Source organism: Fusarium proliferatum, assembly GCF_900067095.1.
Source record: "Fusarium proliferatum ET1 genome assembly, contig: FPRO_scaffold019, whole genome shotgun sequence".
Lineage (NCBI taxonomy): Eukaryota > Fungi > Ascomycota > Sordariomycetes > Hypocreales > Nectriaceae > Fusarium > Fusarium proliferatum.
The window spans coordinates 88103-102004 of NW_022194808.1; the positions used below are offsets into that span (position 1 = coordinate 88103).

Below are 13902 nucleotides of genomic sequence, written 5' to 3' on the forward strand. Positions count from 1 at the left end.
TATAATTTTCTTATATTATCTATCTTATTAACTAATTTATCCCCTTAGTATATATAATTTAGTTTCATTATTTAAATTAAGTATTATTAATATGAGTTTACTAAGGATTACCTTTTTAAGCCTATTAAAAGCTTATTAAGTTTTATTATTTTAAGTAAAAGGCTTATTTTTCTTAGTAAGCTTTATTAAGAGGTTTATAATTTTATTAAATTCTTTAATAAATTATTAATAATAATTAGTAAAGTCTAAGAAGGCTTATATTTCCTTAATAATATTAGGTACTTTTTATTTTATTATTATAAATACCTTTTTCTTCTTTATTTAGATTTCCTCAGGTATGATAATAAGTACTATCCTACTTTAGGCCTAATACTTCCTCTAAGAGTAGTATATTATATTATATTATAGGCACTTCTTATTATTCCTAGTATTTAAGTTTATATAGCTATTTAAAGTCTTATTTCTTAATTACTTCTTGTTACGATTCGTGCCCGTAACAGCGCTGTAAGGCTTCTATAAGCAGCTGTACACACCACTGTAATTGCTACAATAGCAGTTATAGCCCAATCTTTTGCCCTGTGGCGTAGTGGTTAGGTGTGACCGTTACACTTCTAATATATACTTACCTTAATTAAAGTCCTTAGGTTTTTTTAGGTTTTAAATATATATTAGTAATATATATAAACCTATTATAATTATAATATGTATAATATGTAACTTTATATATATTAAAAGGCTTTTGTTTATAAGTCTATTATATTACTTTAAGTATTATAAATCTTAGCTTAGTGTTATATTATATATTAATATACTTCTTTCTCTTTTAATTTATATTATATTATTTAATATTTTATTAGAAGTTATATAATTCTTTATTTTTATTTTTTTTAAGTTTATAAGTCAGCCTCGAAAAGTATATCTAAGCATCTCTAAAGTTTAATATAATTTAAATATTTATTACCCCTCAGCAGGCAAAGCTTTATTAAGTTAATATTATTATAATTAGCTACCTTAATTGCATCCTAAACCTAGCTGCATATAACCCAGCTAGAGAGCCTTGCTCTTTAGCTGGCCCTAATCTTCTTCCTGTAACCCACTTTAAAGGTGTTCGCCGACCCCTATAGATACCACACTTAAATCATCCACTGCGCTTCCATAGTAAGTGATCCGATCCGACTTCCCATACCTTCTGATCGTAACTGCTAATAGCATTACAGCTGCCTTATTGCGATACTTCGAAGAAGCCTGCAGCCACCTAGACCCTAACAAGCCCTACTTAATAGAAGACCATAATGTAATCCGAATAATTAAAAGAGCTCTCTTAAGCGCTAAGCAGAGCAATTGTAATAAGCTTTATATAATGGCTGCTGAAATCGGAGTAGCCTGGATGGTTGAAGATAATGATGGCCGCGTTAGGCTGGCCCTCTTTGGCTGCAAGGTCCTCCGGCTTATATGGCTGTATCTTTATATCCCTCGGATTAGCGAGGCCTTCCTTAATGCTGAGATAGAGAGCCTTAAGACTCTTAGATAGGCACCAAATAAAGGCCACCTACGGAGAAGGCAGAATAAGTTCCTAAAGAAACTTCGTGGTAGCTTGCATGATGAGTGGCTCCATGATATCAGGAAGCAGGCGATAGAGGTACTGCTTTCGTTAAAGGAGATTGGCGACCCGTGAAGACCAGGCTGATCATAGTCTTGAACCATAGCGCGACTGAGACGAGGGGGACGGCATGCCGCAATATGGATGGAAGAGGGGTAATCATAGGGTTTAGAGAAATAGGAAGAAAATATATTGAGTTTTATATAAGTTTAGTTGCAAAGACCTGAAGTCGTAATGTCGGCGTTGGCGGCATAAGGAGGGTTAAATAAGTCACGGGACATAGCATATAATAGATTTAATAGATTAGCTAAACATTAATGCACTATTAATATAAATAAGGGATATAATCTTTTATATTTTTTTTAACTTACTTCTCCTTATATTACTTATATTACTAAGTATTAATTTTTATAATAATACTAATAAGCTTATTTAAATCCTTAGGTTTTGATCTAAATTTACTATAATATCCTTAACTTTAGACTTAAGTCCTAGATATCCCTATGCTATATAGGCTTCTCTGCCTTGGTTTAATTTATTACTTAATAATAGTATTTTATAAGATAATCTATAATAAATCCTTTTTACTTAAGTTATTAGATTCTTATTTTTATTATTTATTTCTTATTTATAATTTTAAAAGTACTTTTAAGTTTAGATTTAAAGTATTTATATTTTCTATAAGTATATTTAATTACTAATTATTATTTATTAGGCAAACTATAAATATAATTATAAATAATAAGTTTTATTGTTTATAATATTTTATCTTTAAGGAATTATTATATTATATTATAATCTTAGTTCTTTAATTATAAATTAAATTAAATAATATATTTAATAGCTTTAAAGACTAATAAGAAATCCTTATAATTTATTATTATTATTATTAAATAGATTTATTTAATAAGATTAAAGGATTTCTCTAAGGTCTTGTCTAATAATAATAAAAACTTATATATATTTAATATATCTTTTATATAACTTTTAACTGTCTTTAAATATCTTCCTAAGTAATTTTATAATCTTAATATGATTAGCTATCTTTTTCTTTAAAGCCTTAATCTTATTTTATATAATCTTAGTATTATTCTTAGTATTATTTAAGAGGGTATTATATTATTCTGTTAGGTTATAAAGTTTCTTCTTATAGTTTCTTAACTTTATCCTTATAAGAATTTAAGTAAATAAGTAAATTCTATATTTCTGCTTTTTTATTTATTTCTATTAGAACCTTTTATAGTTCTTCTATAAGGGTTTAAAGTTCCTTAGGGGAGGTAGTATATTAGGTATATCTTGTAGTTAAAGGGCAGCTTAGAGTAATAGGTATTATTATATAGATATTACTTAGTATTATATAATATAACTTAAATAAGATCTATTAATATTTAATAATTAGGTTTTTAAATAAGTAAATTTATTTATATTAGGTTTATATTTACAAATAATATAAGATATGATATTAAGTAATATAAAGTATTATATCTCTTAATAATTAAGTAATATAGTTTATGCTTATGAATATAAAGATACTTTATTAATAGCTAATAAGTTAAATTTTATTTACTATTAAATAAATATATACGTTAAATATAATTAATTTAACTTTATTTATCTTCCTTTATTATATAAGTTAAATAATATATATTAAACTTATTATAAGGTAGATAGCTATTAATTAAGAGAGAAAGTAAGGCACTTATTTATATATATTAAAATATATTAGGTTATAATATCTTTAGTATTTATTACCTGTCTATAAGGTAAGTAATATAAGAATTTTATAAGTTTATTAATTATAATTATAATATTATTATAAAAGATTTTAGCTAAAGGTTCTTTTAATAAGAATAACTTAGTTATAAAGTTTATTATAATTAAGTCCTAAGGTTATTATATTACTAATAATCATTATAATTATTCATAAAGTTTATATCTCTAAGCTTTTATTCTTAGGTATAAATAATATTATTTAATAATCTGCTTTATATATTTTCTTTTAAGCTTATATCCTTAGTTCTAAAGTTATTTTAATATTTTTTTAATCCCTTAGTTTTTATATAGGAGGTATAAATAAAATTTATAAAGAAAGTTATATTCTTATTTTAATAAGGAGTTCTATTATATAAGTATTCTTACTATTATTTTAATTGGTTAGGTAAATTAATATCCTCCTTTTTAATTAGGTTTTAGGAGTTATTCTTATATTATAATTAGGTCTTAAATTAATAATATCTATATATCTACTATTAATCCCTTTATAGTATATAATTATAAAGTTAAATTTATAAAGGTATTTAATAAAATATAATTATAATCTATTTAACTCTTATATAATAGTAAAATAAGTAATATTCTTACAATATATAAATACCCTAACTTAGTATATACTGCCTCTAAGGTAATATTAAAACTCCTTAAAATAATTAATAATAGCTAAGAATTCCTTATTATAAATAAGGTAATTAAGTTTTACTTTATATACTAGCTTTAAAAAAGAAATTTTAAAAGTTAAATATAAAATAAAAAAACTTTAAAAGCAAAAAAATAAGGTTATAATATATTAATATAATATTATTAAAAAATAAGTAAAATACTTTACTATAAAATATAAAAAAATAGATTTTTAATATAAATATTTAATTATACTTTTAATTAAAAACCTGAAATTTACAAAAGAAAAAAAAAATTTTTAAATCTATTTAGTTTTTTCAAATTATTTAATCTATTAAGTTATAAGTATATTTGTTAGTTTTATTAAATTAATTTATAAGAATATATAATATTCTTTATATAAATCTTTTTAAAATATGTCAAGTAAAAAATAATAAAAAATATACTTTAAATTATTATAATATAAGTTAATTTTTAAATTAAATTAAAAAGTAAGAAATTTAAATTATAAATAAAAATAGCTTTATAGAAAAAAAATAATTATAAAACTATAAGTAAGTTCTTTTTAATTTTAATTTAAAATTATTTAAATTAATCCTCTAGGTAATTAATAATAAAGCTAGGTAAGTATAATAGTATTATACTAATTAAAGCTTAAAGAAGTAAGATTCTAGCTTAAAGGGTTTTTATAATAAAGTTAAAAGGGTTATAGGGTTATATAAAAAGCTAGTTAGCCTTATCCCTAGGCTATTATTATAATTATCCCTTTTTTTTAAGTAGTTATTTTGAGCTAGGTATTATTATAATAGAATTAAGTAACTATTAATAGGTTTATATTTATAAGTATTATTTATAATACTTTATATTATACTTTAAGGTTTATAGCTAATATTATATTACTTAAAATTAATTTTTTTTTAAAAAAACTATAAGATTCTTTCTTATAGTTTTATTAAAATGCCTTTTAAATATATATATTTTTAACTTAATAATTTAAAGGGTCTGCTTCTAATTCGTCAGACTTTTATAGGCTTCTATTTTTACCTTTCCTATAGCTATTTAATTCTCCTTTTAATCTATTTCTTTTATTTCTTTTCTTTTTCTTTTTATTTTATATAACCTTTTTAGTTTATATACTTTTTACCTTTTTTTAATTTTTACTTTTATATTTTTTCGTTTTAACTGTAATTAATTCTTTTACTTTTACTTTTACTTTAATTTACTTATATTTATAATATCTAATATTAAGTTTAAATTTATAATAAAAATTAATATCTTTAGTAAGCTTTAAGTATTTTATAAATTTATTAATTATACTTTAACTTTTATTATATACCTTTTATTATACTTTTAATTTCCTTAAAGCTATACTCTTAAACCTTAACATTATTAATAACTTTCATAACTTTTATATAGTTTTATATTTCTTTAATAACCCTTTTACTTTTACTTATAATAAAAATAATAAAACTAAAGGTTTTTATTATTTATAGGTTTTATTTTCCTTTTTACTTATAATTTAATACTAACTTAGCTAGGCTTTTAGCTATATTTAAAGGTAATTAAGTAAATATTATATTAATAATAAAGTTTATATATATAGCTATAATTACTAAAAATAAAAAGTTACTTATTTTACTGCCTTTTATATTTTTAATACTAAAGCTATTACTATAGGTTATTATATTAAACTCTCTTTATTTATATTAATATATTTTAATATAAAAAGCTTTTTTATTATATATTACTATTATTATAAATCACTGTTATATTTATATTCAAGTATATCTAGCTTTTTATATTATTAATAATACTAAAATCTAAAGATATTATTATACTTATTAAACCTTATTTGTAAAGTTATTAGATTATAAGTTTATAGCTGAATAAGTTATTACTTATACTTTCTTTAAGTAAGCTATTAAAAGCTTATTTAATAACTTTATTAACATTTCCTTTTTAATTAAAAAATTTAAAAGATTTAGTTTTATTTTAAATATAAATTTTTATATAGGTCTTAATTTAAATCTTCCTGTTACTTTACTTTTATTTAATAATAAGGTATATTATATTATTTTACCTATAATTAATACTAACGTTAAGTTTTTAGTTTACTTATACTATATCCTTTACTCCTTGCCTAACTTCTTATTATTATCAAAAGGTTTTAATCTATTTAGTTAATACCTTATAATATGAGATTTTAATATTTCATTATACTTAATACCTTTAACTTACTTCTTTCTTTATATATAAAAGATATTATATTAGGTAACTTAATACTATTAATATAACTTTTACTTTATTTTATATTTAAGCTTACTAAAACCTTTAGGAAATTCCCTCAAAAGTATAAGTATTTTACTTTAAATATAATATTTATAGTTAAGTGCTTTTTTAATTACTTTTAAAAGAATTATATTATTAAAGATAATAATAAATTAACTTAAAGTAATTATTATTTTAGTAAATTAGTTTTAGTAATTATAATTATAATTAGTTTTAATAGTTTTAAGTTAAAATAAAAAAAGATTTACTTATAGTTTTATAATTACTTTATTTTTATTCAATACTTTTATAGTTAATATTCTTAGATTTAATTAATACTTTTTTTTAATCACTGTCTTTTTTTTATAAGATTACTTTTATTTATAATGTAAATCTTTTACCTTTTAATTTAGCTTAAGACTTAATTTATATTATAATAGTTTAGAGTATATTTTTTATATTTATAGTAATAACCTATTAATTATATTTAACTAATTATCTTTTTTATTTTATAAAGTAATATAATTTTCTATTAATTTCCTTTTTTTCTTTAATTTATTTAATTTCTTACTAATTATTTTCTTCTTTAAGGTCTAGTATTAGTAAAGTATTATACTCTTTATAATTCCTTACTTAATGTACTTTAAGGAAACTTATATAAAAGATATTATATATCCTTATATATTAATTTAGTAAAGCTAGATAATATACTTATAACATAATATTCTTAATAATCTTAAAAGGTCTAATAAATCTTAAAGCTAGTTTTTTTTTCTTTTTTTGAAGCTTTAGGTTTTTAATTAACAGTATAACTAATTATCTTTACTTAAAGTTTATTTTCTAATACTTTATATTAAAGTACTTTACCTATCTTTTAGTAGTACTTTATTAATATATTAGAAGCTTATCTTTTAACGCTTATAGTTTTTTTATTTTATATATAACTTCTACAACTTCTCTTTTAAAGATAATATCTTTAATAATAATATAGAATTCTAGGTTAAAACTTATTAAAGCCTTATTTAAAGTAACTTTTACTATTATATTAACTTTTAAGTTATAAGTAAATTAAGCTATTTATAAAAGTTTTAACTAGGTATTTTAATTATTTTTAATAAAATATTATAAATAATAACTAAAAGTTTAAATCTTTTTTTTATTTACCTATCAGTTTAGGGGTAAAGTACTATTAATAGCTTTTATTTAATCTTTAAGTAATAATATAACTTTAACTAAAAGGTACTTATAAAAATAGATCTTTTATCTAAAATAATACCTTTAAGTACTTTAAACTACAGTTTCATCTTTTCATAGAAAAGTTTAGTAAATTTAACAGTAAAGATTTTAAAACTAAGTAAGAATTATATAAATTTTATAAGTTTATTAATTATTATTAAGATTATATTTATCCATTAGCCTTTAAAAAGTACTAGTAATATTCTTATAATAAAGTTTATAAAGATCTCTTTAAAAAAATATAATAGAATTAGTAGGCTTTTAAGCTTTTTATAAGGTTAATATCTTTTAAATACTATCTTTTAGTAGATCTTATATATAGATATATACTATTTTATATTAATTTCTAGGCCTTTTTAATAAAGTCTATAAGTTATTAAAAATAATCTTAATACTATTACTTAAAGATAAGGCAGGTATATTCTAAAAAGGACTTTAATAAAGACTAGTAGTAAAAGTATTTATAAAATTACTTAAAAAAGTGCTTTTATTATATTAAACTACTTATATTATAAAAAAGGTTATTTTAAAAAGATAGTAAGGCTTCTTATAATAAAGGAAGTATAAAGATAATCTTATCCTTTATATTTAATCCCTTTCACTTTTTCCAATACTTAGAGCTAATATAAATAAGCTTCCTATTATTATTTATATTATACTTGTAGTTCTTCTTTTATTCTTCCTTTAGGTAATTTTCTTTAGCTTTATATAATTCCTTAATATTATAGTATTAGTAAAAAACGTTTTCCTTTTAATCTTTCTTAATCAAGGTATTTAGACTTTCTTAAATTTACTTTAACTATCTATAATACTATTAATATATTTCCCTAGAGGTATTACTTTTTTTCCTTTTATTCCTCCTTTTATTTAAAGCTATAATATATTATTAATAAATAAAAAGTAGCTCTTTTAATGTAGTGTTTTAGAAGATATTATTTATAATACTATTATCTAAAATACTAAAAGCCTAATAAGTGAGTAATAAAAAGCTATTATAATAGTTATACTTAAGATAATAAATAACTTTATAAATATCTTTAGAGTAAGCTTCTTTTAGGAAAAGTAAAAAGAAAGCAGGATTTATAAAAGTAAAAAGAGACTTATTTTTCTCCTTAATTTTATAAATAATTACTATACTATTTATAGGAAATATTCTACTTTTCTGAAAGCTATTTATAATATTATAAAGAGTAAAGCTATCTTTAATAATCTTACTAAGCTTTTTAATAAGATAAAAGTATTAAAAATTAAAAAATCCTTTATAAAGATATTACTAAAGCTACTTCTAATATAAATTCTTTAATAGCTAAAATATACTAATATTTAGCAGCTATATAGAATATATAAAAGAAAAAAAGAAAATAAAAATCTTAATATTAAAGTAAAGGCAGTATTTTATAAACTTAAAGTTAGGTATATTAGGATCTTTTATAAATTTATTATAGCTAAATTAATCTTTAAATATAATACCTCTTACCTATACCTTTATAATATACTAAAGGAGTTATAGTTAAAATGATATATCTAATTTATTAAGATTTTAGTATTAGAAAAGCTGCTTTTAAAGTAAGTAGAGTAAATAGCTCTATTTAAGCTATTAACTTCTTAAGATTTTATTAGCTATATTTTAAATACTATTAGTAGCAGTATTATAATTAAAAAAGTATATTAATATATAGCCTAAGGTAGAGATTACTTATATCTAGTTATATTTATATATTTAAGAAATGTAATTATTTCCCTATTAAAGAAGGAAATAACCTTATATTTAGCGTTAAGTATCTTCTTTATAATAACTACTTCAAGTTACTTTTAAATAGCACTAATCTATATATTATATTTATTAGTATTAAATATTTATAAGGCTTTGATTTGTTTTTCCTTTAGTATAGAATCTCTTAGCTTTAAATCCTGCTTATTTTTAATTAAAAGCTTAAATTAACTTCTTTTTCTTTAACTATAGATTATCTTAAAAAAAATGTCTTATACTAGCTATTACTAATAGGGCCTGCTAAAGGTATTTATAATACCTTTAGCTTATTTACTGCTTTTTTAATAAGTTATTAATTATAAGGAAAACCTGCTCTTTTAAGCTAAATAATATATATAATTATAGTATACTCCTTAGTGTTACGATTCGTGCCCGTAACAGCGCTGTAAGGCTTCTATAAGCAGCTGTACACACCACTGTAATTGCTACAATAGCAGTTATAGCCCAATCTTTTGCCCTGGGGCGTAGTGGTTAGGTGTGGCCGTTACACTTAGCTTTATTAAGATTCTTTAAGTAGCTAATACTATTATTATTAAAAACAGGCTTTTTAAATAGCTTTATTAATTTAAGATAATGCCTAATAGACGTCTTTAAAGCTTTATATCTTTTAGTAGTAGTATAGATTGTAAAAGGCTTATCCTTAGTACTAAAATTATAAGGATTATTTATTTTAGAGGTTTAGTAAATAAGATATTTTTAACTATATAATTTAACTAAATAATACTTAGAAATATTATTAAAATCTTTAGTTTAAATCAAGAAAAATTATAGAGTTATAACTAAGTAAGGTGAAGGCTTATCCTACGATTTTGCCCTTATCTTATAATTTTGCTACCTACTTTATAAGTAGGACTTCCTTTTAGTTAGATCTATAAGTATATACTTTTTACGTTTTTTTAATTTTTACTTTTATACTTTTAGTTTTAACTTTAATTATTGTTTTTACTTTTATTTGTACTTTATTTTTGTATATTTATAATATTAAATATTAAATATAAACTTATAGTAAAACTTAATATCTTTAATAAGCTTTAAGTGCCTTTTAAATTCATTAATTATACTTTAACTTTTACTATATATTTTTTTTATATCTATTATACTTTTAAATACTTAAACGTTATATTCTTAAACGTCAACTTTATTAATAACTTTTATAATTTCTGATTAGTTTTATATAGCTTTAATAACCTTTTTACATGTACTTATAGTAAATATAATAAGATTAAAGGCTTTTATTATTTATAAATTTTATTTTTATTTTTATTTATAATTTAATATCAATTTAGCTAGGCTTTTAATTATATTTAAAAATAATTAAGTAAATACTATATTAGTAATAAAATTTATATATATAACTATAATTATTAAGAATAAAGTTTAAGTTACCTTACTTTATAATAAAACCTATCTTTATTAAATTACTATTAATACTACTATTTATTACTTTAGTATTAGTTAGCATTTTATAAGGTAAATATACTTAATTAAGTAAATTCTATTTAATTAACTATAGCTTTATTTACCTACTAAAGGGCTCTTTTAACTTTTAAATAAAACTCTTTCTTATATATAGAATTCTTTATTTTATATAATTAACTTTAATAGAATTTTCTAGATTAAAAAAGGTTAAAGTTATAGGGGAATTATGAACCCTATTAGTTAAACTTTTTATAGCTCTTTAGCTAATTAAGTAATATATCTTAACTATTATAATAAGTTAATTATATAAATTATATATTTAAAGTTACATTATTATATATAAAGAAAATCTAATCTTTATTAATATAATATTACTTTTATATTTTTTAAAAGCTTTAATTTATATTATTAAATTATTTTCTTTTTTTTAAATATAATTAAATATTTAAAGATAATAGCATTTTTTATTTTAATTTACTTTTTTTTTAAAAAAAATAAACTAGTTTATAATTAATAGTAACTTAATAAAGTATTATTTAAAATATAAAATATTTACTTAGGGTTTTAAATTAATTTTCTTTTAAGTATTAAAAAGGTTTTAAGGTTTATTATTATTTTCTTAAATAAGTTATTTTCGTTCTTTTTCTTATTATTAAAAAATAAGTTTTACTTTAAGTTATTTAATCTTTACTTTCAAAGTAATAATATAAATAATATTGATAAAAGCTTAGCTTATTATATAAGTTATTATATAGCCTTAACTTAGTAATAATTAATAAATAGGATTTAAGTATTTTAATAATAGCTATAAAAGTATTAATTATAAAGTCTTTAATTAGACTAAAATCTTAATAAACTTAATTAATAAGATTACCTTTAGGCTATAGTATTTTAAATAACTTTAATTGAAATAAATATATTATTTAATTAACTAAAAAGCTATAAAAAGCTTAATTAATAAAGTCTATAACTCTCTTATAACTTTAACCTTTTTTAATTAATTTATTTTTAAAAATACTTATTTTAAGAATTATAAAATTATTAAAAGTTTAATTAACTTTTTATTAAATATAAATTCTTTACTTTAAGATAAAATTAATAATACTAACTTTAATTATGATTAAAATACTAAACTTAATTAATATATAATTAGTAAAAGTTATTTAATAATACTTATAGCTTATTTTTATCAACTATTATAATAATTAATTAATTAATAGTAATAATACTACTTTCTTTTAAATTAAGTAAACTTTTAAAGTATTATTTAAAACTGAAATAATAATAGTAACTTATTCTACTATACTTAGTATAAGTATTTAAGTAGGTATAAATAAACTTGTTAATAAAACTCATAAAAGCAATATCCCGAGATTCAGAGTATAGTATAGTAAAATAAGAAGAAATGATCATCAATCAAGCCAGGAAAAGAAGAAAACTAACGGCAGGTAACTACTTAGGGTGGCGGAAATAGCTTTGTGCATTATTGGACAGGCGATGGTTAAAAGCAGCATATGTTTGCGAAGTCAAGTTGACTTTTACTGACCTAAGCCCGTTTGTATTTCGAGGCCAGCTTTGTGTATTATGCTCGTCCAGGGCGGCCTCGATTATAACTCCCCAGAGCTGAGTTTCAGGTGCATTTTCTCTGAACTCATGTAAGGTCCAGACTGTCGGCTCTCCGAGCACAGCGCTTGATATGACGGTGACTTCGCCACCAGAAGGCGCTACAGCGACAAAGTTCCATGCCACAAAGAAGTGATTTCGAGGACACTTGTCGATCGGAGAAAGCGGCTGGAAAACAATGGTATGGTAAGCAAGTCTCAAGTACAATGCTCAGTGAAGTACTGCGTGATGGCGCGACCACAACACACCATGTCCGTCTCTCTCTCCCACGTCGGTGCCAGGCAGCTTTTCCACTTGACTGCGAGATAGCACTCTCCATCATTGAATTCATAATGGCCTACGATCTGATCAAAATTCTTTTCGGGGTCCTCGGAATTGAAGGGCGACGGCTGGGCGGTGTCCTGCCACATTCGTGGCCCTGACCCATCGTCAAAAACCCATAGAAGGCAGTCTGGGCTTGTCCAGTCCGATGAAGTCGCATCTAAAGTCTCGGCACAAACACCATAAAAGACCCATGGCCCTACTTGAGTAGTTACGAGTATATCCTTTATCACGACGTGGGCAGACCAGGGAGTGCGTATATGGGCACCTTCCTCGACGCATTGTAGGCACCTCGGGGCTGCCATCGTATGTGGCAAGGTATGATTACGATTTTTATGTTAGAGGTAACCTTAGTTTAGTATCAGGCATGTGAACGACATTGTTTCTCAGAGTCCAATGGCTGGAGGAAATACCTGTTTATATACCCTACGATCCCAGGCCCAAGCTGTCCGTGTGGGAACTATCGATGGAATGACAGACTGGCTCTTCCTGAGACTGTTTAGGCTGTTAGAATTTGAAGTTATTTTACTTGTATCAAGGGGCCGTTTTCTGATTCGAGCTTGATTACGCTGTGAAGCTTAGTTGCGAGGCCAGGAATCGCCGCAATTGGGTGTATCGGAACGATACGTGGTAAAGCTGTTCCTCCACCGCTCGCAGCATCATCCAGACACTAATTCTAGATCACAAGTATTCATTATGTAACTCATCGTAGTGGTATTTGGACAGTCTGTTCCAGTCCATTGCCAGAGGTCACTACGAGTTCCGGGAGGCGTTATAGTAGACGTATGTTAGTACACACATTAGGATTCTCCGCTGTACGATGTGAGAGTGCACTTTGGCCCAACTAGCATCATACACAAACCTCTATCACTGCATAGTAAGGAGTCGGTGGGTTGGGCCTGAAGGTACAGAAGCCAACAGATATGATATGTATGAGAAAAGATTACATACACATCAACCCTCATGTTGCCTGGACTCAATTCTCTTTCCTATTCGTGCTACATCGTTACGCTCTCTTTCCGCAATTGAGATCGATACTATCGCATGGAGTCACTTTCCTTTGCGAAAAGAATCATACATACATCCACAAATCATATTATACCTAATACTTGGAATCACAACATTTCTTTCTCAACCCTGGAGCAGCTTCACTTCAAGAGAAGGTAATTCAGCCGTTGGAGACTTACTGTATAAATGGGCAGGGACCTCAGATATACCAACAGTATGATACATACCAAGAATCTGGGCAATCTTGAAAAGATCAACTGGC

General features: G+C 22.7%; 1 protein-coding gene across 1 annotated transcript; it reads right to left on the reverse strand.

Moving 5' to 3' along the window:
- Positions 1-11483: 11483 nt before the first annotated feature.
- Positions 11484-12937, reverse strand: FPRO_16001 (uncharacterized protein; the record flags this gene model as incomplete). The annotated part of the gene is made up of 3 exons (XM_031225095.1): positions 11484-11493; positions 12235-12479; positions 12560-12937. The coding sequence occupies 3 exons, from the start codon at positions 12935-12937 to the stop codon at positions 11484-11486; spliced, it is 633 nt and encodes a 210-aa protein (XP_031090289.1).
- Between the last annotated feature and the right edge of the window lie 965 nt (positions 12938-13902).